The sequence below is a fragment of the Stegodyphus dumicola genome, chromosome 1 (genome assembly GCF_044657685.1).
Source record: "Stegodyphus dumicola isolate Sdum_Otavi_A_Nest chromosome 1, ASM4465768v1".
In the NCBI taxonomy this organism is placed as follows: Eukaryota; Metazoa; Arthropoda; class Arachnida; order Araneae; family Eresidae; genus Stegodyphus; species Stegodyphus dumicola.
In genome coordinates, this window is record NC_140768.1 from 161,407,149 (window position 1) to 161,434,703 (window position 27,555).

Below are 27,555 nucleotides of genomic sequence, written 5' to 3' on the forward strand. Positions count from 1 at the left end.
CACCTCATTATATGTGTCCATAGCAGTTTGCCCACTATGTCGCTGTTAGCCACAAAACAATCAAGAAACTGCAGTTGGGAAGTTCATAGTAATATGTATACTATTTTACTATTATGCACAGAAGCAAATGTTGTGTAAATAATAATCTGGCCCCCAGATTTTTTTTTTTTAAGTCTTTAAGGTTTCAGATTTTAAATTACTTCCAAAAGTTCGATTTTTTAACATTTTGTGTGTTACCTTTCTTTATTAAATAGCATGTTCTTTGCACTTAAACCATAAAATTCAGTTCAACAGCAATATCGGAAAATAATTTTTAAATAAGCATATCTTTAAAATTTCCGATGCACAGTTCTGCGCGCTGCAGATAAAAAGGTTTGCCCCCCCCCCGGAGAGTGTTGCCATTGCTCGCTTTTAAATCGTTGAGTTTGTTAATCAAAAATTCGTTGAAATTGTACAAAATATGAAATAGGTAATAAAACTAATTCCAAATTCGAGCTTTCAGATGCCATATTTGGGTGGAAACGTACATTATTCAAAATTGGATGGCCGTAGGTACCGTTGTTTTATCAGAATGCAAGAAACATACATATATTTATGCACATTCTTCATTATTTAATTTCTTTAACTATAATACAGGGTGATAATATTTGGTGGCAACAATTTTAAAAGTGATAAAACCTTTTAAAGTTTTCAACACAAAATGCCAGAACGAAAATAATAGTCCTTCAGGGCAAATTGCCTCTTTGGACTAATAAGTAAAAAAAAGAAAGAAAACTATTTCTTAAATTGTTTCAATACAATTCTGAATTATGCAAAACGACAGATTTGTTATACAATTCCAATATATACAAATTGGCATGTATTCCAACAATATAAAGCGCATATTCCAAAAAATGCTATAATTTATTCCATTACATATATTTAATTGTGCTTATAAAATGGCTACAATATTATACAATTTCTTCAAGTAGTTGGAAACGTCTACTGAAAAAGGGAACTAATTCCCAATTATAATAGACATAAAATACATAATTGTTCACTACATATTATTTACCAATCAGGGTGGTTAGGGGCCCTGACTGCTGTAGTGATGGATAACTCATGGTAACTGTCTGTCTTTTCATAGGAGGAAACGGTTGTCACCAATTAGGAGCTTCCATAATGAAATGGCCACCAATTCCGGCTCTTGTAGTGGCACGAGGCTAGGCTGTTAAATAAAGGGAACAGGTGTTAAAAAATAAAAACAGTTATTCAATTACAAAACCCATTACAGTTATACAGGAACTGGACCAAAATGTCCCCAGTTTGGCAGCTTTTGGCGATTTCTCGCCAAATTTGGCAACAAAATTTAGTTGCCAAAACTATTGCCAGCTTGATGATATTGCTGCAAATCTTGGCCCTGTATTCTTGCTTTTCCAATAAAGCTTCACCTCTTTAGATTTTCGTGTTAATACATTATAGAAAAACGCACTACAGTTTCACATATAGTTCCACTAAAATTATTTACATATGTACAAGATTTGTAACAATATATATTATAAACTTCTTTATTCACTGTATTAACAGAGTATTTAAAATTATATTTTCACAAAAATATTTCTTTCAGTCTCTGAAAAAGATAATGATGGAAGAGAAAGTGAAAGGCTTCGCCGACGTTGTCGTTTCCCCAAATGTTTCCAACGGTTTGTGCCATCTGTAAGTATGCATTCCTTTCTGCTTTTCTGAGACATTATCTATTATTTTTAGCTTCATTTTATCAGTATATAAATCCATGAATAATAAGATAAACTGCTTTCTTCAATAAACATGTACGAATTTTTCATATTACATGCTTCTAGACAAGACAAATAAGACTAATTAATTATGTAGGAATTTTACGTATGACAAAACGAAAAAGAAAATTATTGGAAGGCTCCTTCTTTAAACTGCCTTGAACACTTCCTTAACACTTCTCTAATGTCCTCCGGAATCTTTTTCAAGAATGAAATGCTCGATTGGCATTGATTCAAAAACTCTTGTTAGTCTATAATTGGGGGCTCATGATAGCCTTTGACGATTAAGCCCAGTTTACACTTGTCCGAGCGACCCGCAACGAGTCCATCGCTACGACTACTTTGATAAAATAAACGCTCACTTCATCGGAATAGAAACATAGGGGAGATGAATCAGCGAATCCATTTCTACTTTGAACCAGCTGAAAATCTCTCTGGGCAGTAACTCCCAGCAGTGTTCGCTGAGATGTCGTGCCCAATTTTTTCTTCATATAGAAAATGCCGAGATGGAGTGATAATTTAACTATTTTTAATGCATATGCATCTTGTGAAGTATTCTGGAATACTTCACTACCTGAATATTACAACCATTGTAATATTCAGGTACTAATATATACCACCACAATACTAAATATAACGTGGATATAACTACTGATCAGAATGAATTTAGACTTCTGTTATTGTGGAAAAAACATAGAAGAAAATTAAATTAGGGTATCAGATTCAAAATATTTATTTTAAACATATTTATCTCTGAATTTTCTTTAACACGCTGACGCCGGCCTGAGCCAGCTGTGGGTCATATTTGTCTGTTCCGTGGAGTGGCATGACCTACCGGTAATGACCCACCGGTGGGTCGTACTTGATTGTTCAGCGGGCCGGCATGATTCACCAATGAGTCAAGCTTGTATATAAAAAAATTCTAAAATACGCTTGTATATCAAAAAATACGATTATTATATTATTAAATGTATAATTTTATATTATAATAATTTAATTTTATAATTTTTTATTTTTTAATTTTATAATTTGATACTGCACCGCCCCACGAAATGGGCCGCTAATTCAAGCGCCACCGCACGAAAAGAACAGTAAATATTTGCGCCGCTGGTCAACATTTTAATCAAAACACAATTAAATTACAGTCAAAAGTCTTTAATCCGGACGTACATAATCCGGAATGATCTATAATCCGGACCTCAAAGCTACAAACTTTCTGCGCATGCATCAACGCATAATACGTTGACGTACGCATGCGCATATGCGTTGAAGCATGCTCATAATACGTTTACGCATGCGCTTTTAATGTATAACGGACGGTATAAGTTAGGCTAAAATTATCTAATTATCTATTTCAGTTAATGTTGAAGATTGCGTTGTTCCTTAATCTGCTAATTGGATCCGGCTTATTATTTTTTGCAGACTGTTAGAGCAATTTTGTAAAAGTAAGCTTGAACTTTCGATTATGTCAAAAAGAATTTCCGATTCTGGAGCTGCCAAAGGATCTACAAAGCAAAAGCATGTTTCGATGTCCATCAAACAAAAAGTGGAACTGCTGCGAAAAATGGATTAAGGCATATCCTTTGTTTCTCTAACCATTCCGAAATCTATTTATCAATTTCACGCTGCTCTGCGGGGGGGGGACGTCGCGGCGCGCAATGAACTGGAAGTTGATCTGTCAGCATTATCCTTATCTTCAGGGAAGATGTTTTTATTTTATTCGGCTTATAATTCCTTACTAAATGTAGTATTTCATCTCAATGTACTCCATCTTTGGTATAATTTAAATCCAATTCCTCGTCATTATAAATATCACGAATACACATCAAATAGTTTTCTGGTTGCAATGTTCTAATTTCGACTATTCGTAATGTATGCTTTACGCATGCTCGCGTTGAAAGAAATATTTAATAAATTAAACAAATAAATATTACGCTTTTTTTTTTTTTTTTTTTTTTTTTTTTTTTTTTTTTTTTTTGTAAATTTTGATACTCTTTAGATCATAATTGCTCTTTACTTCATAAATTAAGGTTTCATATTTTTAATTTTATAATTTCTACATACCATCTTACCAGATTTAAACTGATGATCTATAATCCGGAAAAACCGATAATTCGGAATTGCGAAGTCCCGAAGAGTCCGGATTAAAATCATTTGACTGTATATATTATTCAACTGCCCGATAAAATACAGTTTTCAATTAAAAAAATAAGTGAAAGATCAAACATTTACTTTATTTTGTTGATATAAATTTTGAAAAACCAGTTTCTACTCCTGGCCAGTTATATCTAATAAAATAAAATCCAAATTTTTGAAATTTTGCTTTATAGACTTTTCCTTTTTATTTAAACCACAAATTGGATTTTATTTACAAAAACAAAATTTTCAGTGCTCAAAATTGAAAATTTCGGTCACATTGGACAAGAAGATACTGACGGTGCACCAACTGACTTCATTCACTATTCTACAAAGAGTTTCAAATGAACAAATTTTGCCCTCGAGACAGAATAACAGTTCCTGAAAGTGTATTGTGGCAGGAGAGTAGACCCGGTGTCTGCAATACGACCCAGAAATAAAAAGATAAAGTGCAGTGTAGAAAGAACAGTCTTCTCTTATAGAGGGAAAAAAATTGCATGGATGTTGTAATCACAGATTAAAATTATGTGCTGAGAGTAGTTTTTTTTATTTTTTTATTTATTTATTTTTTATTATTATTATTTTTTTAATTACAAAGGAATGTAACAGTGAATTCAATGTAACAATTCACAATGAATTTTTCACTGAAAATCAATCAATTAATCAGTAATTTTTCAAGGAGATGCTTTTTCGATTAAGGAACTGGATAAGACGAGTTAGGTAGGAACTTTTTGATTCTGGGCAATAATTTCTTTTACATAATAATTCTGGTCATATGCAGCCTTGTCTGGGCAACATTATCTTGCCAAGCATTTCAGTGCAGTGACAAATTCCCCACCATATTCTCTTAACTTATAGTCTGCTGACTTTTTTCCCCCCGTAGTTGAGTCCTTTCATGGTCCCATGAAAGGACTTAACTGTTTAACTTTTGGTACCATCTCTTGCTTTGGTTAAGACTGCTGAATATTTTTCACTCCTTAATTTTTGCTTCCTCCTAAGTTAAAGTACTCCTCATCTTACTTGCATTTCCCAGCCTAATTTGGGTGTCGCCACAGGTGTAGCCCTGAAACATTCCATCGAGGACTTTTTCCTCTTCCTACACTGTTCGTGATCGACGCGATGTCTACTTCGGAAACTCTATAACTGCTTTTCCCTACGAGTTTTTCAACCTAAATTTCTCCCTCTTCTATGCTTGGACACATCACAGATCGAAAATCGTCAATATGGTTAGCCCGGGATAACGCTGCCGTGCGGGTACCTGATGTTTGTGAACTGTATTCACCTGAGTCGACCATGAAAGGACAGAGATTTGATAATGAAACGAAATGATAATCGTATTTTGTGAACGGTTAGTTTCATTGCCAGTAAATAGTGTTTCAATGAATGTTGAAGAAACTCTAGTAATCCAGTAATTCGTCCTGCTATTCTCGAAAAAAATAAACCATGGTCAGAAATGGTCGATGGAGCCTGTAATTCTCGTATGGTGTAATCCTCGGATTAAAAAAAATCCATGGAACCTGTGACTTATGGGTCAAAATTATCCATGGATCCAGTGATTCCCAGATCGAAAGTGATCCAGGTATCTAATTCTCGATTCCAGTAACCTGCAAATCTCAGTCTGTCCATTGATTACTCGGATCAAAACTATTGCACCGAGTCCTGTGTTTCTGTAAGAAACACACGTGATACTAGAATAAAAAAGATCCACGGACCTATGTATCCTGTGATTCTCGGATCATTTGATCCTAGAATTAAGTGGATTCAGTGATCCTCTAAGCTCTTGATCAAGAAAATATTCACAGATATTTTGATCTTTGGTTCGCATGATCCTGTGATCAAAATGCCTGTATTCCTATTATTCTCGGATCCCAACTGATTCATGCATACTATAATTCTCGCACTAAAATATGATCAACATATCCTATGGTCAAACTTCTCAAAAATGACCCACGGATTCTTGGAACAAAAATAATCCTTAGATCAAAAAGTTATGTACTGATCAAAAATTATCCAAGGATCCTGTAGTTCCCGCATCATGTGATTCTAGGTTCCAAAAATTATGTATTATGTGATTCAGTTATGAAATAAATTATCCGCAGATTTATTTCTCGATCCTATAATTGTGTGATTTTCAAACCGCCACTTTTCTGGCGAATATTTTGAAAGAGATAAATTTATTTGAAGATTAGCAAATTTTTTTATTATTTATTTATTTATTTATAAGAAATTTTCCAGTTACCTTATGGGTGCACATTGTATTTCATCGCTTTTTTACTTCCTTATTCGAAGTAAAGAAAGTATTGTAATCGCAAAAACTTCAGATATCATACATCAACAAAAATTTCCATTTTGACCACTCTCGAATCCATTTGAACGACGTTTTTTTGTTACATCTGTACCTAAGGACAGAATTAAAGAACTCTGTTTTTCAAAATGGATTTAAAATGAACTTGGAAGGGATTTTTCCGTGATATCGTACGCACGTACGTATACATAACGTATCACTAATATGTTTTGAAACAAAGATATCTCTGTATATTTTCCGTGATATCGTACGCACGTACGTATACATAACGTATCACTAATATGTTTTGAAACAAAGATATCTCTGTATTATATCTGATCGAATTATGTTATTCGTATGTTCCAGTTAAGATTTTTATGCATTAATAAATTTGCATGCAATAGTCGCAGAATTATCAACAGTATAAAAGTTGTTTAAGTGGTACTAACCCTAACGAAGCCGCTATTTGTTTACATTTGAAGCTCTTAGTGGAATAGAGAATCAAGTCAGTTTTTGCACCAACTTCAGTGGCTTTATGCTGAGTGGGATGAAATGTAAACTTTCAATTTTCTTCACTGAAAAATCTGTCTTCCTGCCAGCTGGCCGAAATGATTGTTTTCGAGTAGAAACTCTAATTTTAATGCTATTGTTTTTTTAACTATATATAAAAAAAACAAATATACAGTTGTATTTGTTAACAGAAAAATATAAAACAACAAATATACATTTTTTTGTATTTCTTTATTTTAGAAATTTTAATGAAAACGTTTTGAGTTTTTATGTATTTTTGCCTTGTCGGGAGTGAGAACTAATTTAATTGAATGCGAAATAATACATCAATAACTAAATTCGAGGAAATACGTTTAAATAAAATACAGCAAAAAAATGTGAAAAATTATTAAATTATAGGCCGTATAAGGAAGTCATGTGGTGTCCACATCAGGTATTTTACTTATGCTCTTAACTTTCCAGCAGGCGCGCCTTCTGCACCAACAAGAAATGTTGCGTGTATTTCCTAGATACGCTATTATAAAAAATAAATTTTTCAGAGCAAAAATATTAAAATTATTTTGTAAATAGTTAAATGTTGATAAGTACAATTGACTTAAACAATATGAACTTTAAATTAAGGAAAATAAAATAAGTATAAAACACAAAAACAATACAAAAAGGACTAAAGAATTACCAAACTAACTTGAAAATAAAATAAAATTAAATTGGTAATATTTCAACTGAACTTTTATATATTTAATCAGTAAGTGGGAAAACACATTAAATATTACATAAAAAATCACTTTCATAATCACTTCACTGCATCATTGCAGTCTGAACAAATATGTTTGCAATCCTCTTGACAAATGAATTTTAAACAAATCTCACAGCTGAACCTCGTAATTCTAGTGTGCTTGTCATTTTGGCAGGGTTTGCATCTTTTTTTCCCTGAAGTCATTTCTTCAACAACACCTAATTCTGCTTTTTGTTTCAACAATTTTAATTTCAGCTCACTTTGAAGAGAGGTAGAGCTTCTTCTTTCAACGTTTTCCTTCACAAGAGCATTTGCTAGCTTTTGCAGATATTGCCTTCTAAGTAATTCTTCACTATTTTTCGTTGAATGAATTATGTAGCTGTTGAGTGCTGCTATTTTCAGCATAGAGAAGAAAACTACAAGAGGCCAACGCCTGGTATTCCAGGCAACATTGTAGGAAGTACAGAGTTTGTCCACTGTATCCCCACCTCCTTTGGTACGATTTTAAAATGTGATAATCTCAGGCTTTTTTTTTTTTTTTTTGGTCCTGGGTATCTTCATCTATTGCTACGTCATCATGAAGATTTGAAATCAATATGACGTTTCTATAACGTTTTGGTACATAGTAGAGAAGTGTCATGTTTTTTCTAAATCCAAAAAGACTCATATTGGGTTCCCGAGCTTTCATCAGCTTGAATTGATCCGGAATTTGAGGTTTATTTATTTTTTTTTTTCAAAGTACCTACAAATGACAATTTTTTTTCATCTAGATCTCATACTAACTTAAAACTTGAAAACCAGTTGTCTGTGATTACATTTCTTCCAGTGTTATGAATAGATTCTGTCAACCATTTTACAACATCTTGTGGTTTGTTGCTTATGTAAAAAGGACAATCCAGCTGCGATCGAGCATAAATTTCCATACTGTATGTGTAAAACGTACGAGCGTCTACCATGGCAAAAATATTTATGCCATATTTGTTCAGTTTTTTGGGAATGTATTGAATGAAACCAAATCTTCCTCGAAATCCTTCTAATTTCTCATCGGTTGTGACATTCTCTCTTAGTGAATAGCACTTTTGGCAATTAGAGACAAACTTTTCAAAAACGTTTCTTATTGAAGCCAAGCGGTCAACTCCTCTTCGTTGTCTGCTCTTGTGTTTATGTCATCAAGCCGTAAAGCTCTTAGTAAAAACAAAAATCTCTTCAAGTTCATTTACTACTTTAAAATCATCCATTCTCCACAGTTCCTCAAGATTAACTCCGTTACCATGATAAATACCAGCTAAGTAAAGTAAGCCCAAACGAGCTTTTATTTCTGCTCCATCCGTGTCTCTGCTGTCCCTTATACGAGAATAATTAGACCTCGCAGAAGAAATAAACTTTATTCGTATCTTCAGCGATGATTTCTATCATACTATCAGTAAAGAGGCATTTCCATATATCCAAAATATCTGTTATTTAGCTTCACCGATGACTCCAGGAACATGAACACATATGTTACGAGGCAGTTGTTTAGTTTTCTTAAACGCTTCTTTATGCCTCGTCCGAGAATCGATGACCTTTCTGTTTTTCTTTTGATGAGCTATATACACTTCGGAAGAATTATCATCATTATTTTCTTCTTCAGAATTGCTCTCTGAACTTATCTCCAATTCTGAATCACCTTCTCTTTCTGAAATTCGCTCTTCTTCAACTGTAATGCTTTCCTCTAAAATAATGTCCTCATCGTCATCACTGCCACATAAAAGCATATTTCTGGTAATCTCAAGATCCTTTGGGTCATTCATGTCAAGCATTTTACTTTTATTCGCCATAACTAAAAAGAAAAGAACAAAATATCACACATGGTCGCGCCTATGTGGCGCATACAGTGCTTGTATTTCATCATTAAAAATAGTTATGCACACAAATTATATAAAATCATAAGTTTTAGATGCAAAAGAATAAAGATTTTCTATAATAAAAAAGGAAATTAGATATAATAAAAACTTACTTCAACGGTCATGCGTATTTCTGGAATACAAATAGTAAATCTGCAGACTCCCATTATGCCCTCGAAATCCAGTAGACGACTGAAAGAAGGGTGAATGAAGAGGAGAGAATAGCCAAGGACACACGCCCGCTGGAAGGCTAAAGCAGCAAAAAAAAAAACTTATTAAAACAAAAGGTAATACAGTACAATGTCCGTAATCCGGACTCGTCGGGACTTCGGCGATTCCGGATTAGGGATTTTTCCGGATTATAGATCAGCAATTTAAATCTTGTAAGCTGGCATGCAGAAATTATACAATTAAAAATATGAAACCGTAATTTATGGAATAAAGGGCAATTATGATATAAAGGGTATCAAAACTTACAAAAAAAACTTGATATTTATTTGTTTACTTTATTAAACATTCGTCACTTTGTCATGATCGTCACTTTTAGCATAACGAACCCTTTTTCTGTTAGTCATTGCAAGTGGGGTGTCGGAATCCACAAAATATTCAAAAAGTTCCTTTTTCTTTCTGCTTATGGCATATACAGTTGACTTGTCATACTCCTTTGCATAACGTTTAGACGGATATGCATATAATTTTGAGACTTTATCCATTTTTTGCAGCAATTCCACTTTTTGTTTGATGGACACCGAAACATGCTTTCACTTTGTAGATCCTTTGGCAGCTCCAGAATTTGAAATTTTTTTTGACATAATTGAGAGTTCAAGCTTACTTTTTATAAAATTGCTCTAACAGTCTTCAAAAGATAATAAGCCAGATCCAATTAGAAGATTAAGGAACAGCACAATCTGCAACATTAACTGAAATGCCTTAAATAATTTTATCCTATCTTATACCGTTCGTTGTACATTAAACGCGCATGCGTAAACGCATTACACATTTACGCGTGCGCATAAAGTTTGCAGCTTTGAGGTCCGGATTATGGACATCCGAATTAGAGACTTTGTACTGTATATCTCATTCTGTCTGGATAATTCTGGTATTAGTATCACTGAAATAATCTTTTGGTACTTCTTTAGGATCCAGACCACTGGTCTTGGCGGTTTAAAGCATAACACTGTGATAATGGGATGGCCATTCAGCTGGAGACAGTCCCCAGACTCCTGGAGAAAATTTATTGGTAATTATCATTCTGTTGTTAAAGCATTTCATGAAATAAGTTCATCCAATGCATTTTTTCCTTTAGTTGATATTGTTTGTAATTCGATTATTCCAAGCTTTTGAATATTTAAGAAGACATGTTAAGCAATATTTTTAAAGGAACACATAGCAAGATGAATCATATTTATATTTATTATAATATAATATTTTTAATTATGATATATTTTTTCCAATGGAGGGCCCAACCGCCCACAGATGTTGGCCACTTTATTATTGAGGGACTTAATAGGTGATCCCCTTTTGCCTCTTATGAGGGGATGGACAAATATAACCATGCTTTCTTTGAAATTCGAATCCAGGCCTTTGGTATCGCAGTCAGCTCCCCTAACCACTATACCGTCTGGGCGGCATTATTGTAATATTTAAGCTAATAAAAATACTGTGATTTGATATAAATCATAACAAAAATATCATACCAACAATACCCTGATCAAATCATGAATAATCTTTATTTGGGAAATATGCGTTCCAAAGTGAAAAATTAGATGTCTACAGATGGTCTCCTTTTTATGATAGAAAATCGTTGTTGTGATGAATTATAAGAATATTTGGAGGATCCCTAAATCCTGTCATACACCTAGTCCTGGTGAGCTTAGGAAGAGTCAAGTGTTGACTATGATTAGTGTGAAAACACTAATTTTTGGGGGATCAGTAATAAATTAAGAAACATCAGCAATAAATTCCTGTACAGGAGAAAGCAAATTTTCAGCTATCAAATTATAAAAAAAAAAATAGTCTGTAACATTAACCTTTATGTTTAAGTTATGGTAGCTCCAGAAAGCATTATTGCAATCACTGTATTGAAAATAGATGTAGCATTCTTTCAAGCATTTTACCCAACTGGCTGTGATGAAATAATTATATTAATGAGTCGGGTTTATTGGGTTAAATTTCTCGAATTAAACCACATATTTTCTAAAATTTTAATATATGTTATTAAATAATTTCTTGTGTTTCGTATTTAAGTAAATTTAGTGCGACATATAGAGTTATTATCCAATAAATTTTTCAATATGACCAAACAGGCATCTTCTAATTTAAATATGAACATGTTAGTTAATATTAATATTGTTGGCTGTTAAAATTGTTGAAGTATTATATTAATTTAATCCTTATGTATAATGTTAAACAAAGTATACTGAGAGATTATTAAAAAAAGTCTCAAAACGAGATGCTATATGAAACTACAGATAAACTATGGTAAGTAGTCATTTATGATGTAGCAAAATCAAAACTACACAGGAATTAAAACCACATCCAAACTGGAAAAATAGATGCTATTAAAAAAGTTAAATATGTTTCAAAAATCAATTTGCCAGTTCGAGCAAGAGAAGATTAGTTAAGTGAATTAAAGCAAAGCACACAAGAACTATGTGCCGAAGGATTCAGATTCCTTTGTGGAGGAAATTTTAAAGGCAAATGGCTCGTATTCGCATTGCACTTTAAAAAAAACCATACAGCCAATCCTTTCTCCAGGTTTTAAACCCAGATCGGCATACTATATTCAGTGGTTTTATCCACCCAAAAACAAAGAATTTATTCTGGCTTTTCTTTTTACTATTTACCAAAACTATACACTGAGCATTTAACTATGAATTTCCTTACTTTGCACTGACATAAAACTTTTCTCATGCTTCATATCTGGTGCATAGAAATGATACTAATGTTATAAATTTATGATCCATTGTTCCAGGTACGAGGAATAGCTGATAGAGATACTTTATATCAAAGTATTCGATGGTCCTGTTAAAAGTTACACCACTTTACTCACCTATCCAGATCTCCTTTATTCTCTTAGTGCCACCAGTAACCGAGTGGTAAACTCGCTGAACCCTGGTATGATTCTGGGCAAAAGGGTTGGCTGCATGGGTATTTTCGTGGTTTTCACCATGTGTAATGTGTAATGTGTAAATGAGCCAGTTTCCCTTAGAAAGTCCTCCATGAAAGCATCCCTCCCCTTAGACAGATAGCTCTTGCATGCTTTGCCATAATTAAACCAAACCAAACCAAAACCTTTATTCGCTTAGTGATTTTGATTTCAGTTTTCTAAATGAATGCATTTTATGAATAAATTACACCTTAAAAGTTTTTTAAATTATCAGGATTTTCTTTTTTTTTAGTCCAAAGGGGCTTTGTCCTTGAAGGACTATTGTTTTCATTTTGCGGTTTTGCATAAAATCACTATAAATGTCCATTTCACTTTTCAAACTGTTGCCACTAAATGTTAGAGTCCTGCATTATATTTGAAGAAATCAAATAATGAAAAATCTGCATAAATGTATGTATTCTCGCATTGTGATAAAACAACGGGACGTAGAGCCATCGAATTTTGAATGACATAATCCTTCTGCGAATATGAGCATGTGGAAGCCCAAATTTGGAATTTGGAATTTGTTTTATTATCGATTTCATATTTTGTAAAACTTTAATGAATTTTTGATTAACAAACTCAAGAATTTCAAAGCCAGTAAAGGCAACACTCTACGGGGGAAAAAACCTTTTTTCGGAACTGTGTATCGGAAATTCTAAAGATATGCTCATTTTAAAATTATTTTGCGACATTGCTATTGAACTGAATTTCATGGTTTAAGTGCAAAGAACATGATATTTAATAAATAAAGGTAACACACAAAAAATTAAAAAAACGCCCCTTTGGATGTAATTTAAAATCTGAAACCTTTAAGATTTTTATTTTTTATTATTATAATTATAACTATTACATGTAATACTATTATTATATTTTTTAGACTGTGTCCGCAACGTCGCCGCCAGCAAAAATGCCCTTTTGATACCAAAGGGCATTGACCAATTCCCAGACAATTCTGGCAAAGTATCTGGTCATATCGATGTGTGGTGGATAGTCCGTATCCTTTCATATGTATAATTTGTGCATCCTTAAGTCTAATCGTTATAAAACTTACTAATTTTTTGCAGGACATCTCTTCTCACAAGCATATTTATTTTCATTCTTTCTGGAAAATACTAAAAAAGGAGTAAAAATTCCTTTATACTGATTAGTGATGAATTTTCAAATGTTACTAAAACAATAATATACGTGTTTTAAAGTTCCGTCTTATGCAAACCAGTAATTAAACAATTCCTGATTTTCTTTTCTTTATTTTACACTTTTATTCTGGTAATTAATATGCATTTGAAACTGGAAGCAACTGAAGAGCTAAAGCTGCACTTAAGTTATAATTGTTTTCTACGTGCTATTACTGTTTTATAATGTGGTACAGAAAAAGCAAAGAAGTGAGTTCGATATTTTTATTTCTTCTGTTTCCATTTCATAATTATGAATTCGTTTGTCAGAGGAGATTGTTATGCAGCCGTTGACTTCGAAATAATTCCAATTTACGAAACTCATTTTTTTTTGCGCTACTTTGTATTTATACGCATGAAAACTACATTCTTTATAATATACCTTTCTCTTAAACAAATATTTTCTTGGCTTTTGATCTATTTAATAAAAACAGGATCAAGTTCAATGTTAGACCATCGATTTATGCGAATTCAATTTTGTGTCGGTGTCACTAGTTATGTAATTTCAGATTATTACAGTAGTAAGAAAGTTTAAGGTGATTTGTAACAGCAACAGTTACCACAAGAAGAACACTTCTGGCCATTCAAATTGCAACACCATTAAGGAAAGCAAATACAAAAAAGATATTTATTGAACGTAAAAATATGGCATGAAGACAAAAAGATTAAATTTGTAAGCATATTGGAGGTTTACTGGGGTGCAATATTAGTGGAAACAGCTGCCACCTCTTACAGCTAAGACGGCCCTTACCCTGTTAGGCATGGAGTCCAACTGGGCTTGGATGACAGAAATGGGCAACTCATTTCATGCTGCTTCAAGTCTATGCCACACTTCATCAAGCGTATTACCTGGAGAGGGGTGGTGGGCCAGTCTCTTAGCAACCAGTGGTCAGAGATTTTCAATGGGTGCCAGATCTGGAGACCATGCAGGCAGGCCAGCAATCGAATTCCATGTGTATCGAGGAAGGTCAGAACACGACGTGCAACATCATGTCTTGCATTATCTTGTTGGAGCATGGTGTATGGGGACCTTTAAGATAGGGCACAACGACTGGGCATCAGATGTCAGAAATGCACCAATCTGCATTCAAATAGTGGTGTGTATGTCGTGTAACCGATTGCTGCTCAAACTATCACACCAGGTGCAGCGCCTCTATGCTAATATCGAATGCAAGTAGGCAACATGCGGTCTTCTTGACACTTCAGACACCTATATGGCCACCAAAATACTGTACGTGGAACCAGGACTCATCTGAAAAGACAACATTGTGCACTCCTATATCTAACTATGTCGTTTGGTGCACCAGAGTCACCGTCTCTCTCTATGCTGTATTGTCAAAGGAAGTTTAAGTAATCGTACCCCTGCTGATAGTCCACGCTTCTGCAAGCGCCGACATACCTTACAAGCTGATACTGGGTAGGGTGCAAGCATGCCCATTTTCTGACTAATGGCCCGTGATGTGGTCGTACAATTTTGCAGGGCTGACCTCACAATATGTCTGTCCTCTCTGATTTTAGTCATGGGAGAGCATTGAGATCCTGCATGCCGTTCAGTATGACATGCAGCAATTCGTTGATTCCATATTTGCATGACAGTGGTTGGATGTAGAACAGTGCGACTGGTAATATCACAGAACGATAATTTGCCCTTTCGATAGCCAACAATCCTGCCTCTATCGAATTTCGAAACTTGGTGATAAGCATTTCCTCTTCTCATTCGATGCATAACAGGATATTCTGAGCAAATCCGACCTTACGAAGCTTTTTATGATTGAGAAATCTACTACACAACTTTACTTTTTATGTAGTGCTTCAGATGTCATTTCTCCCTCCTGCATCATCTAAATGTGCTGAAATACTAATCATTTGCATATCCTAACTTCTTCCTTAAGTGATTTTGACTTTCGTCAGATCATTCCTTCCTGGTGCTGCAATTTTACTGGCCAGCAATGTAGTAGGAAATTTACTCTTACTCAAATGGCTTCTTTCATTATTTTCGAATATGAATATTCAAAGATTTTTGGCTCATATAATATAATAGTGTCTGATATAGCCAGTAACAGAACATGTGACATGAATGATCGCACGTGCCCAATTTTACTCCATGTTTCATGAAAATGAAACTTCCGGTCTACAGTGAGTGACTTTGAAACCGACTTTAGCAGAGAAATTTTCCTCTACAAAAAGTCATTAAAAACTCGGCATGTCATTAAATGCTGTGAAATGATGATTAACTGAAGATCTTAATTATTTTTTGTTACAGTAGAACTCCAATTATCTTAATCAATTGGGACCGAACCCCATTTGAATAATCAAAATTTCGGATAATTGGGTTTTTTTCCGAAGAGAGAGTCTACGTACACTTTAATGAATTACTCTATGTTGAAAATGGGAGAAACAAACTCTTTTCAAAGGAAAAGAGCTTTTAATTAATTAAAATGAAAAGGCAAAACTTTTGTGTATATGTTATATAGCGTGCGTTTTTGTTGATCCGCTAAGGATAACACAGCATGTTTTCTTTTAGGAGCCGTGATAAAAAATGAAACGCTCTCACAAATACAACACCCGGACACGAAAAACAACCGTCACAGTACTGTAGATATTCAGAGATTCGTATAGTCTGAGTTCCAATAATTGGAGTTGTACTCTATCATATTGTATGTGCATTAATTTAATAGTTAAAATTTGTTAACACATCGAAGTAAAGTTTTGCCAATTGTTCATTCTATCCACTTCTCAGCTTTCATGTTTTGGCAAAATAAATATATTGTACTTGAGGAAAATATTTGTAACAAACCTCGTACATAGGTAACCTCGTATGTAAACCTTGTACCCGTGATATATATGTATAGTTATGTGCACAATTCTTATTTCTTTTCTCTATCAAATGAGTACACAAATTTGCACATGTCTATAATTTATGAAGTAATGTTATCAATAGCATTTTTTTTATCATTTGACTTAACCATTTTGAACAGGTCACTGTAAATAGATTTTATCTTTTATATCTTTTGATGAACTAATTCTTAAAATAGCAACATCTTAATCCTTTGATTTATAACGTTTTCTCGAGGTGTTATACTGTAATAGAAAGTTTCTAATTTGCATTATTGTTATTAAATAATTATTTTAAAGCTTAATTCTGAAAGCAACAAGATTTTCTACAAACCGAACACTATGACAATAAAATTCTGCAGATGCCGTTTTAGTTATGATGTTAATTCCTATTTTTATTTATTTCAAAGCACAGTGAGTCCATTTAGCCTTCTTAAAATTCCTTTAAACTCTAAGTTTACTAAAATAATTTAAATTACTCTTTAAATTTACTTAAACTCTTTAAATATGAAAAAAATGTGTTGTTTTTAATTAATTTATTTATTTAGAGGTAGTATATTAATCAATGTCATTATAGGCAGAATATGTGTGCATATTTTTAAGCTTTGAAACAGAAATCAGTATTTCATCTTTTGCATTTAAAACTATGATGAACCCTTTCTATAAGATATCTGTGATGGCTACAGATGAACAATTTCTCTAAGGTAACTGTGATGACCACTCGTTGTTTCAGAGTCTCCTATGTAGGTGTTTTTTTTAAACTCCTACCATTAGCTCACACACTCCCTATATCTTGTTCAAATTTTCACTCGTTAATAAAATACTTTTTATTCATCCACTCAAGTTCAGATACACCTTTTTAACCTTCTAGTAGATGACACTTTATGTTAATACAGTTTTTTCACATATTAAAGTCAATTCCTACTTATTTATTCCTGTTTAAATATAATATACATTCCTGTTATGAGACATACGAATAATGACCGTTTATTAGGAATTCTCACGTGCTGTAAAAATTAATTTTATAACAACTTATAAATAGTAGTACATGACTGTGATCAATGGGATATTGATCACAGTCATGTACTACTAACTATGTAATATTTAACTATGTAATATTTAACAAAAATAAGTGGCAACAGTAAGACAGAGTTCTAAAGATTTTTGAAAGTGTATGGAATTAAAGAATTGTAGTTTTATAGAGTTAGATGAAGTGAATTTAATGTCCCATTATGTAGTGAAAATTCTCCCCATATTCCTATGTTAACATTATAATAATATGTGTCTAAAATATAACCCTTTAAAATGCCCCTTGCTTATTAAAATAAATAAATGCAGTAATATATCTAGGATGAAAACTCTTTGCAGCAGGTCAAGCATATGTCGCCTCGAGTCGTGTGAAATCATTAGATAGAATATTAATTGAAGAACTAGACTGCTCAAAACTCACTGGAAAAGTTCCTTGCAATAATGAAGCTCTACAAGAGATGGATAGAATGAGAAATTATAGACCATAATCAGCTTCATAAATCAGAAACGAAAAAATGTTAATAATATTAATAAAAAGAAACTAAAATAAAATTGTTCTCTGTTGATTTAAGTAGGAATTGTCTTTAAAAATTTCTTTTTGTATTTCTTGTTTATAAACAGGTAATGCTCAATACAGAACTTATTTATGTTTCCAAAATTTGGTCAGAAATGTTCGTTTTAGAAAGGGGGTCACCATGAGAGGTTCACTGCATTTATTTATAAAACTAATTTTATTACTCATTATTACTGGAAGTTTTCTTTAACTAATGATTCTAGATGATGGTGGACTGCTGATGCTTCTGCCTTTCCTGCTCAAGCAACATAGAGTCTGGAAGAACTGCAAACTGCGAATTTTCACTATTGCTCGTATCCTTTATCTAATAGTTAAAATAATATACTACTATTATTGTTATATATAATATATTACTATTTCTTTTTGGTTTTCTTCAATAATAGCACTTTTTTAATCTTCTTATTACTTTTAAATTTGTTTCAGGTCTGCAAGGTAACAAAATGTTTTTTGACAAAAAGTCGAACGATCTGTTGTGAATCTCTGTTCTGAATTTGTTTACAACTATTTGATATTAATTTAGAAATCAAACAACAAAATCAGCATTATATTTGCAAATATCAAATTGGTTTTACCGAACCAACGACCTCAGTTGCCAAACTGAAAATGACAGAGATAAGAGCAGATAAGAATGGCTGGACAGGAGTTAAGCTACTGATGCCATCTATTGATGAGAAAAGAAAACTAAAAAACATAATTTCCTTAAAAGCAGATGTTAAAAATGGGTTGGAATTAGGATCATTAACTAGAAGCGAAAGATTTTTTGAATGTTAAACGCCTGTAGAAAATCTAATTCACCAATGGAAGATGTTTTTTGAATAATTTTGGCTACAGAAAAATGGAAAGTGTGATTTTCGGACCAACAATGCAGGGTAACAGAGGACTTCTGTGTTTCTTTTTTGTTGTTTGACTTCTAAACTAATATTTGTTCAGCGTGTTATTTTAACCTAAACTATATGATAAAAAAAGTAAAAAATTGCATTTATTTTAAAAGATTTATTAGGCATTATTGAACAAGATTCACTTTTTCTTCTGCAACCAACTTTCAAACCGACTGCCCTGAAAACTAAAATCATAATTATTGCAGGATTTATTAGCTAAATTTGTACAATTAGTTATTTTAGTCACCATTTTCATAAATTTGACATTTATATTATCAAAGGAAGGAAATCAGTTTTCTCCCTCCCTCCTGCATGCCTTCATGGTGTAACGATTAGCACACTCGGCACATATGCGAGAGGTCCGGGATTCGAGTCCCGGCGTGGCCACTGCGGATTTCTTCGATTTCCTTATGTCAAAAAATTCTAAAATGATTGTACAGTGGCGCCCAAACTAAAATGTGGTGGATCATGATCCTTCACCACCAGGATTTGGTGATTGCATCCCCTAATCTCCAGCCTTTCTTTTAAAAGGGGGAGTATATACGGTATTTTCTCCCTCCTTTCCACATGTCTTCGTGATGTAACTGGAAGCATACTCGACGTGTATTCGAGAGGTCCAGGGTTTGAGATATGGCGAGGGCATTGAACATTTTTCACGTTTCCTGCTTCAAAAAAAAAAACCTAATGACTCTATAGTATTTTATTTAAAATGTTACTTCAAAATAATATAAAAAATTTCTTTGTACCTAAAATAATTTTTATTTTTTTCCGTTTTAAAATCATAACATTCTAATTGAAAGACTCTTTCTAAAATTAGTTCATTTCTTGAATAAGCCGAAATTTTATTTCAAATTGAACTGAAGCTTGAACATTTCTGACAAGCAACCACTGAAGCTTGGTTGCCGACTTATATATTAAGTTCAAAATGATTTATAAGTAATTCGATTGCAAAAATGATATTATAGGTTACACAGTTTTTTAAACAAAAGTTATTTTTATTTTATGTAATGAACATTAATCAAATGTTTCAATGTTGGCATCTGATTCGGAATTTTTTAACAATTCTGTGATTTTAAGAATTTTGATTCGGAATTTTGTAACAATTAAAGTAACGCTTATATTCTCTCTCCTAAAGACACATCCGGATAAACTTTCTACTCTCTCCATTTCATCATTTACATTCTTATCACCCATCTTGTTCATAATATCCATATTCTTGCTCAGCAAGAAATAGCTTTTAATTTCAATCTGTTAAGGTATTTTGTCCTCTTTTTTTTTTTTTTTTTTTTTTTTTTTTTGTCTCGGATACATTATTTAATGCATCCGATTATGTTCGACACCCAAACTTTGGAAAATAGTACAAATAAATCTATTATTAGTGTTATTTAGCAGAATATTACTTAAAATGGTAAAAACATGATATCAAAACGTAATTTTTGTATAGTACCATAATTTTTCAATTAATCAAAGCATAACTTTTGTGTAATATTATTTTTGTATAGTATTATTTTGTATAGTAGCATAATTGTTTAGTTCCAAAGGGGCAATTTGATTTCTGAAGGACTATTGATTTCTCTTTCTCATTTTGCATTGAAAACTTTAAAAGGCCGTATCACTTTTCAAATTGTTGCCACCATATATTATCGTCCTGTATTATATTTTAAAAAATTAAATAATGAAGAATCTGCATAAATGTATGTACGTTTCTTGCATTGTAATAAAACAACGGTACCTAGAGCCATTGAAATTTGAATAGCTTAATCTTCCATAGAATATGGGCATGTGGAAGCCCTAATTTGAATTTGTTTTATTATCGATTTCATATTTTGTAACAATCCAACGAATTTTTGATTAAGAAACTAAACGATTTCAAAGCGAGCAATGGCAACACTGTACGAAAAAAAAACATTTTTATCTCCAGCGCGCGAGACTGTATCTGAAATTCTAAAGATGGGCTCATTTTAAAATTAATTTGCGATATTGCTGTTGAACTGAATTTTATAGTTTGAGTATGTAGAACATGATATTTAATAAATAAGGGTAACATTCAGAACGTTAAAAAATGCCCCTTTGGATGTAATTTAAAATCTGAAACCTTTCAGATTTTTTTTATTTTTGTGTAGTATTATTTTTGTATAGCATTCTGTATAGTATTATTAGTTATTTTGTATAGTATAGAACAGTAGCATAATTTTTGGATTTTTCTTACATTTTGGATTAAAAATGCGTTAAACTTCAGGCCTACTACATATGTTCCCACAAAAATATTTATCTGTATTTTACTTTTATATTTGTCACTTATATTTATTTTGGTGTATTGAATCAAAGAGAATAAAATCTAAGTGATGAAACAAAATTGGTATTAAATATGCCAGTTTGAGTATATGCACTAGCTATTTTTCATGAAATTTCTCTCTTTTTTATTTACAAAAATTGTTTGATTTTTAAGAAATTGAACATTTTTAATGTGTATATAAACCTAAATTTTTAAACCATTTAATTCACAGTGTTTCATATAATATTTGTGGAAAGTTTCATAAAATTACTATGGGAATACTTTAAGTTAACGTTCATTTCGTAAAGTCGAAAAAAATCATTTTTTTTAAATAGGTATAATGTAATGCAAGCACAAGCAGAGGGAAAAGAAAATGCTGCCTATTATGAAAATTAAATTGCAAAACTAATCTCGTTCCCGAGCACTTAACAACAAATAGGTTCAAAATCATTTTTTGAACATCACCAAAAAAATTCAAATGAAAAATTATCATTTTAATGATATTTAGAGTGGTCTGCACAACTTTAGACATTAGCTTTGGGATTCTCAAACAGAAACTTCTGATTTACCGAGTAAAATAAGAACAGCCACAATTCTTCTTCTAGACCCTAGACACAAAATAAACGTAGTTTTGGGAAGCTGAATGAATAACCTTTAAAATAAAGCAATAAAAATGCTTTGAAAAATTTCATCAAAATTGACGAATTTAACCGAAATTTCAAATTCTTAACTCATTCCTCCTGTTTCATAAAATCATGAAGAAAAAGTAAGTCGAAAACAAACTTTCTGAATATCACTAATGGGTACTTTTACGTTTCGCCGGCGCAAATCTCACCAAGCAGACATACAGTACACACATAAGAAATGTTAATAAATGTTAGTTCTAAGAATTTTTTATTTTGAAGGCATAAACATTTTAATATGGTTTAAAATTTTGTTAAAAGCCAATAAATAAAGACAATAAATTTGTAAAAAGACATTAATTTAAGAATTTACTATGCTTTCATGGTTCAACATCCTGATTCGCCGGTTCGTATCGCGTGACCGCAAGTGATCTCATCTCACGTAAACTACGCTACAAAATTCAAATTCTCTCAGTAATTATCTAAATTAATTTCAAGTTAAATCTTAATATGGAATACAAGTTTAAATGTAAGAATTATTTCAATTCGTAGAAATAGCTTATTCAGAAATTATGTAAAACTGCAGTGCTTTACTTCGCTAGTGCATTCTCATTAGAATTGATGAATTTAAGCCTTGATTTTGCCTTTTTATATTTTCGCCTTCGGGTGAGCGGTGTGATTGCATCCTAATTGACTGCGAATGGTCTTAGGACGTAAAATTTAACTATTTTTTGTAAAAATTCTATGCAATGTATGCCAGTATTGAAAGAAACAATCAATCTTTTGGGGCGTTTTTTTAACGTTTTGTGTGTTACCTTTATTCATTAAATATCGCGTTCTTTACACTTAAACCATAAAATTCAATTCAACAGCAATCTCGCAAAATAATTTTAAAATGAGCATATCTGTAGAATTTCCGATGCACAGTCTCGCGCTTTGCAGATAATTTTTTTTTTTTTTTTTTTTTTTCCTTGCAGTGTTGCCATTGCTCACTTTGAAATCGTTGAGTGTGTTAATAAAAAATTCGTTTTTAAGTGTTACAAAATAGGAACTCGATAATGAAACAAATTTCAAATTCCAATTTCGGTCTTCCATATGCCCAGATTCGGGTCTAGACGTACGTTGTTCAAAATTAAATGGCTCTAGGTACCGTTGTTTTATCACAGTGCGAGAAACATAGCTACATTTATGTAGATTCTTCATTATTTAATTTCTTTAAATATAACACAGTATGTTATATTTGATGGTAACAATTTGAGAAGTGAACCGACATTTATATTGAATCAACGCTATATGCCAAAACGAAACTCATATCCGTTCTGGGCTAACGCCCTTCGGGCTAATAAACTTTGTGATGAAAATCCAGTAACACTGCATATATATATATATATATATATAATTAAAGATTTAGGCATTCGTAATCAAAAACAAACCAAGTAAAAACATCAACATTATATGTAACATTCCAACAAAGCTACGCTTTTCCTTTCAAATAGAGTTTTTTGCCGAGTTTTTACAAACTTTATTTGCAGAGCAATGATTCTATCAATTATTTTGCACCTTAATCTTCTGTTGTCAGAGCTAGAAGATAACAGCATTCAGATGAAAAAGGATTTGAGCACGTTCTTATACCAACTTCGAATTACAGCAGAAGTAGAAGTAGTAGAAATGGTAAGAATTTCAAAACCCATTTTATGAAATGCTGATTATCTTTCATTTTATTATTACGTGAATCCTCTTCAATGCCACATCATATAGCTACATTTAAGATGAACAAATGATTTTAATAAATGAATTAAATGTCATGTATTTAAAACTAAATAAGAGCATTTCTATACATGTAAATTCCACTGCATTAAATGTACCAAAAATTATTACTTAACTTTTTTCTTTATAGAAAACGAAAAGTGAAAAAGATCAGAAATGTATTCATTATATGGTTAAAAATATAGCATAGTATTTAGCTCTGTTTAACTATATAATCTACAATACAATTTGATAAAAGGCACAGATTCTTGTTTAAATTTTGGGTTCTGTTATCGGGACCAGATTCAGATATCGCTAAAAGCTGATGATCTGGCGAAAACTTCAAAGCATAAAAATAGTCCCCAAAATGTTTATGATATGGTTCAGTTGAAGAAAAATCGAAGGGGAAAAATAATGTAACAGATATTCGTAAAATTAGAAATTTTTAATATAAATTAAGCAACCTGCCTTAAAAATCAGGTTAGAAAAACTTAGGTTACCACAGAGAAGGGACGGATTAAGTATGTTATTATGGGATTTATTATGTTATGCCTTAAGAGGGTATATACTGAGTCAGGCAGAAATTATTTTGTATATGAATTTTTTTTCAGAATATTTTTGACTTTTTTTTTATTTTATTGGATGCATAGAAGTGTTGTATGGTCCTGTACTCTTTTTGTTAAATCTAGTCTGTACTTTTGTCAATTTTGTCCTTCAATATTTCGTCAAGTAGGTAGTTTTGTCAATTCTAATTTAAATTTTTTGAAAGTTCCAGTGTGTTATTTTTTGCTTATCTTGTATTGCACAGTTCTTCTTCTCTACTAGCGAGAAATATAACTGAGAATTCTATTTTTCTTCTTAGTTGCTTTATTTTTAAAGCTATTTGCAAGCACTGATATATGTTAGTCTCAGGAAGTATCAAGTGATAGTTTTTTGTTAATGGACATTTGAAGATGTAATCGTTGGGATCTCCCCTTTCCCCACATATACATTGCTCAGAAGTAGCTATGTTTCGTTCGTAAAAATATTTGGGGAAGGGGCTATTTCCTGTCATAAACCAATTGATTAGATGGTTCGTACTAAGTCTGTCCGTATTTGATATGAGGTTTGAGTTGGAAGTCTTCTCCCCTTATCGCTATTTTTCCATTCTTCTTCCCATACTTGTTCCCGTAAGCATTTAAGTTGGTGTGTTAGCTGACATTTGGGCCAAGAGGGATTTTTTAATTCTGCGTCAGTGTCAATAATAGCAGATTTTGACGCTTCATCTGCTTCTTTATTTCCAGAAATCCCCACATGGGATTTAACCCATGAAATAGTAGGATTCGAGATGGAGATATCATATATATCTTGAATGATTGTAGAATTATGTTTAGTATTTTTTATAGCTAGAATCGTGGATAGACTATCTGTGTATATTTGAATTTTTTTATTTCGTTTTCGGTACAATATTCTAGGGCCGTTTTTATTGCTGATAACTCAGCTTGGAAAATACTGTTTTCATTTCGAAGTTTAGCTTTTCGTATTATTTTAACCTGAGAATTTATATAAATCATGCATGCACATCCAACTTCTTCTTCCATTTTGAAGCCATCTGTGTATGTGCATGGGTAGTAGTCTCTAGTTTGTGTATCTTTCGCAATACAGTTGATTTTTGGATTTACTGCTGGTTGCCTTCTGTATGGGTTACAGTTAGATTCGTAACTGGAATATTCGAAGTCTCTATCTTTTATGGAACAGTTCCTTTTAAGCCTTAAAATCGTGAATTTGGTATATTTCATTTGAGCTGTAATATGCAGGAGGGGCTATTCCTGCCAACACACAGAGTGCTGCATTTGAAGTTGTTCTGTAGCACTTTGCAATGCATAGTAAAAACGAGCGTTGTATTGCCTGCAGCTGTGTTTGCTTTCTTTTGGTAAGAGGCTGGGCCCAGATCTCTGCCCTGTAAAACACATTTTTTTTTCAATAATTGTATTAAGAGAGTTTTTTGAATATATAGACTTAACCCTTAACTTCCCAATTTTTTAAATTTCTATGAAAAAATTATATAAGTAATAATAAAAGGGAAAAATATTTTTTAAAAAAAATTAAGCATTTTAAAATTGAATTTCAGTCATTTTTTGTTTGTTGCAGAAGTGCAACTTTGCACAGTAGTGCTGTAAAATAACAAAACTTTTTTAATAGGAGGATTTTATTATTCATTGTTATAAATTGCTTTAGCCTTACATACAATGAAAATTTTTAAAGCAGTTATTGACTTTGTTGTAAAAAGTCCCCTACTTTACACTTTTCGCACTCAGTTTGAGTGTAGCTCTTGCTAGTGAGCTTGGAAACTTGCACCGTATTCTTTTCTGATCATATTGGACAATGATTTATACCATCTCTACGAATGTCCTTACATGGAACGGATTGGGCAGTCCCTTTGCATCTTTTAGTCTGAGACATTTGTTCTATTGAAATATTACTAGGTCTTCCTCTTTTAGTATTTCGATCGTACCCCATTTTGCATAAGCATGATGCAACTTCAGATTTGAATTTTTGTAAATTCATTAGAATATTTTTATTATTATTTTCAGATTTCTTCATTGTTTCTTTAATTCGATTAAATCCAATCTCTTCTGACCAGTATGCTCTATAGTTTGGCAAGTGAACTAGAGATGCATAAATGCAAATACCCAAATATTGATTTATTTCATTCTCTGATATAGTCAAAGGCTTACTTGGATTCTTTTGAATAGCATATCGTTTGCTGTCTTCATAAATGTTACTTATGATCTTTCCCGTCCATAAATATTTAAAAAATTGGTACGTAGTGCCCAAATCCGTAATTTCTCTTGGGAGCGTGTCATCTCTATGGAATTTTATTACTTCTTCAATCAATGAAATGTTTTGATTTTTCCATAAAATATTCTTTGACAATGTTTTATTATTCTTAACAGTAAGAGGTTCTCTGACTGAAATATAATTCATTTTCCGATACAATGCTCGTCTTGTTCCTCTCGGTCCTCAGTTCCTTACTACACCAATTAATTGTTATTTTTTTGTTGCGGGTCTTTTATTTTAAATGAATTCTTGCTATGTTCTTGGATTACTTTGATAAATGTTTCAGTGATGTCATTTAATTCTTTACTATTATGTGCAGAAATAATTTCATTGTTGATATTCTGGAGATCGTGTTTTATTGAGTTAACGAATTTTTTGCTAGAACTGGAGGTGATGTTGAAGCGCATTGTTGTAGTTATTTCACTTTTGAAGTTGAGCTGATAAAGATTAGTTTATGATCCGATATTGAGTCCATTTCACGAACTCTCCAGTTTCTTATTCCATTTGCAAGTCCTATTGATGAGAGCGTTATGTCTGGTCAACCACGACCATGAATAGTCTCGTATGTCGGTGGGGCCGTTGTATCATTATGAATAAGATAATTGTTAGAAAAAATAAAGTCTTCCAATAATTCACCTCTAGTGTCATATGTCGAATATCCTCATGTTGTGTTATGAGCGTTAAATTCCCCTCCTATGTAGGTGGTATGCTTTTTTGTTACCGGTCAGAATTGAGGTTACTTTTTCTAGATTAGGCCCAATTTCTTCTATTGGAGACGAATAAAATGAAGTAATGATAAACTGTTTATCTTTGTTATTGAAGGCAACAGATACGATGTCCTTGTTTGCATAGATGAATACTGGGGACAAAATTTTATTTGTACAAAATTATTGCTGTTCTGATTCTTGATTTGTCCAGAGGGGAGTATTGAAAACAGTTCCATGCTATTAGAATTGCACTAACTTGTTCATTCACGCAGTATGGTTCTTGTAGAAGAATGAAGTTTGCGTTAATTTCTGTTATAGTCTGAATTAAGTTGGATGTCCCTGCCTGGGATTTCTGGAGGTTAATTTTGACAACCGTTAACATCGCTTATAAATGAGGTTCTATAGAGTGTTGTTGACATTGTTA

At 32.4% G+C, this 27,555-nt stretch overlaps 1 protein-coding gene across 2 annotated transcripts in view; it reads left to right on the top strand.

Moving 5' to 3' along the window:
- The window catches only part of LOC118205151 (solute carrier family 12 member 7-like), a 430,643-nt gene that overhangs the window by 373,278 nt on the left and 29,810 nt on the right, over nucleotides 1–27,555 (top strand). For both annotated transcript variants that reach the window (XM_085822721.1, XM_085822719.1), the window contains 5 exons: nucleotides 1,607–1,695; nucleotides 10,461–10,561; nucleotides 13,350–13,466; nucleotides 18,286–18,375; nucleotides 23,438–23,529. In XM_085822721.1, coding sequence (XP_085678847.1) covers nucleotides 1,607–1,695; nucleotides 10,461–10,561; nucleotides 13,350–13,466; nucleotides 18,286–18,375; nucleotides 23,438–23,529 — 489 coding nt within the window. The remainder of the gene's footprint in view (nucleotides 1–1,606; nucleotides 1,696–10,460; nucleotides 10,562–13,349; nucleotides 13,467–18,285; nucleotides 18,376–23,437; nucleotides 23,530–27,555) is intronic.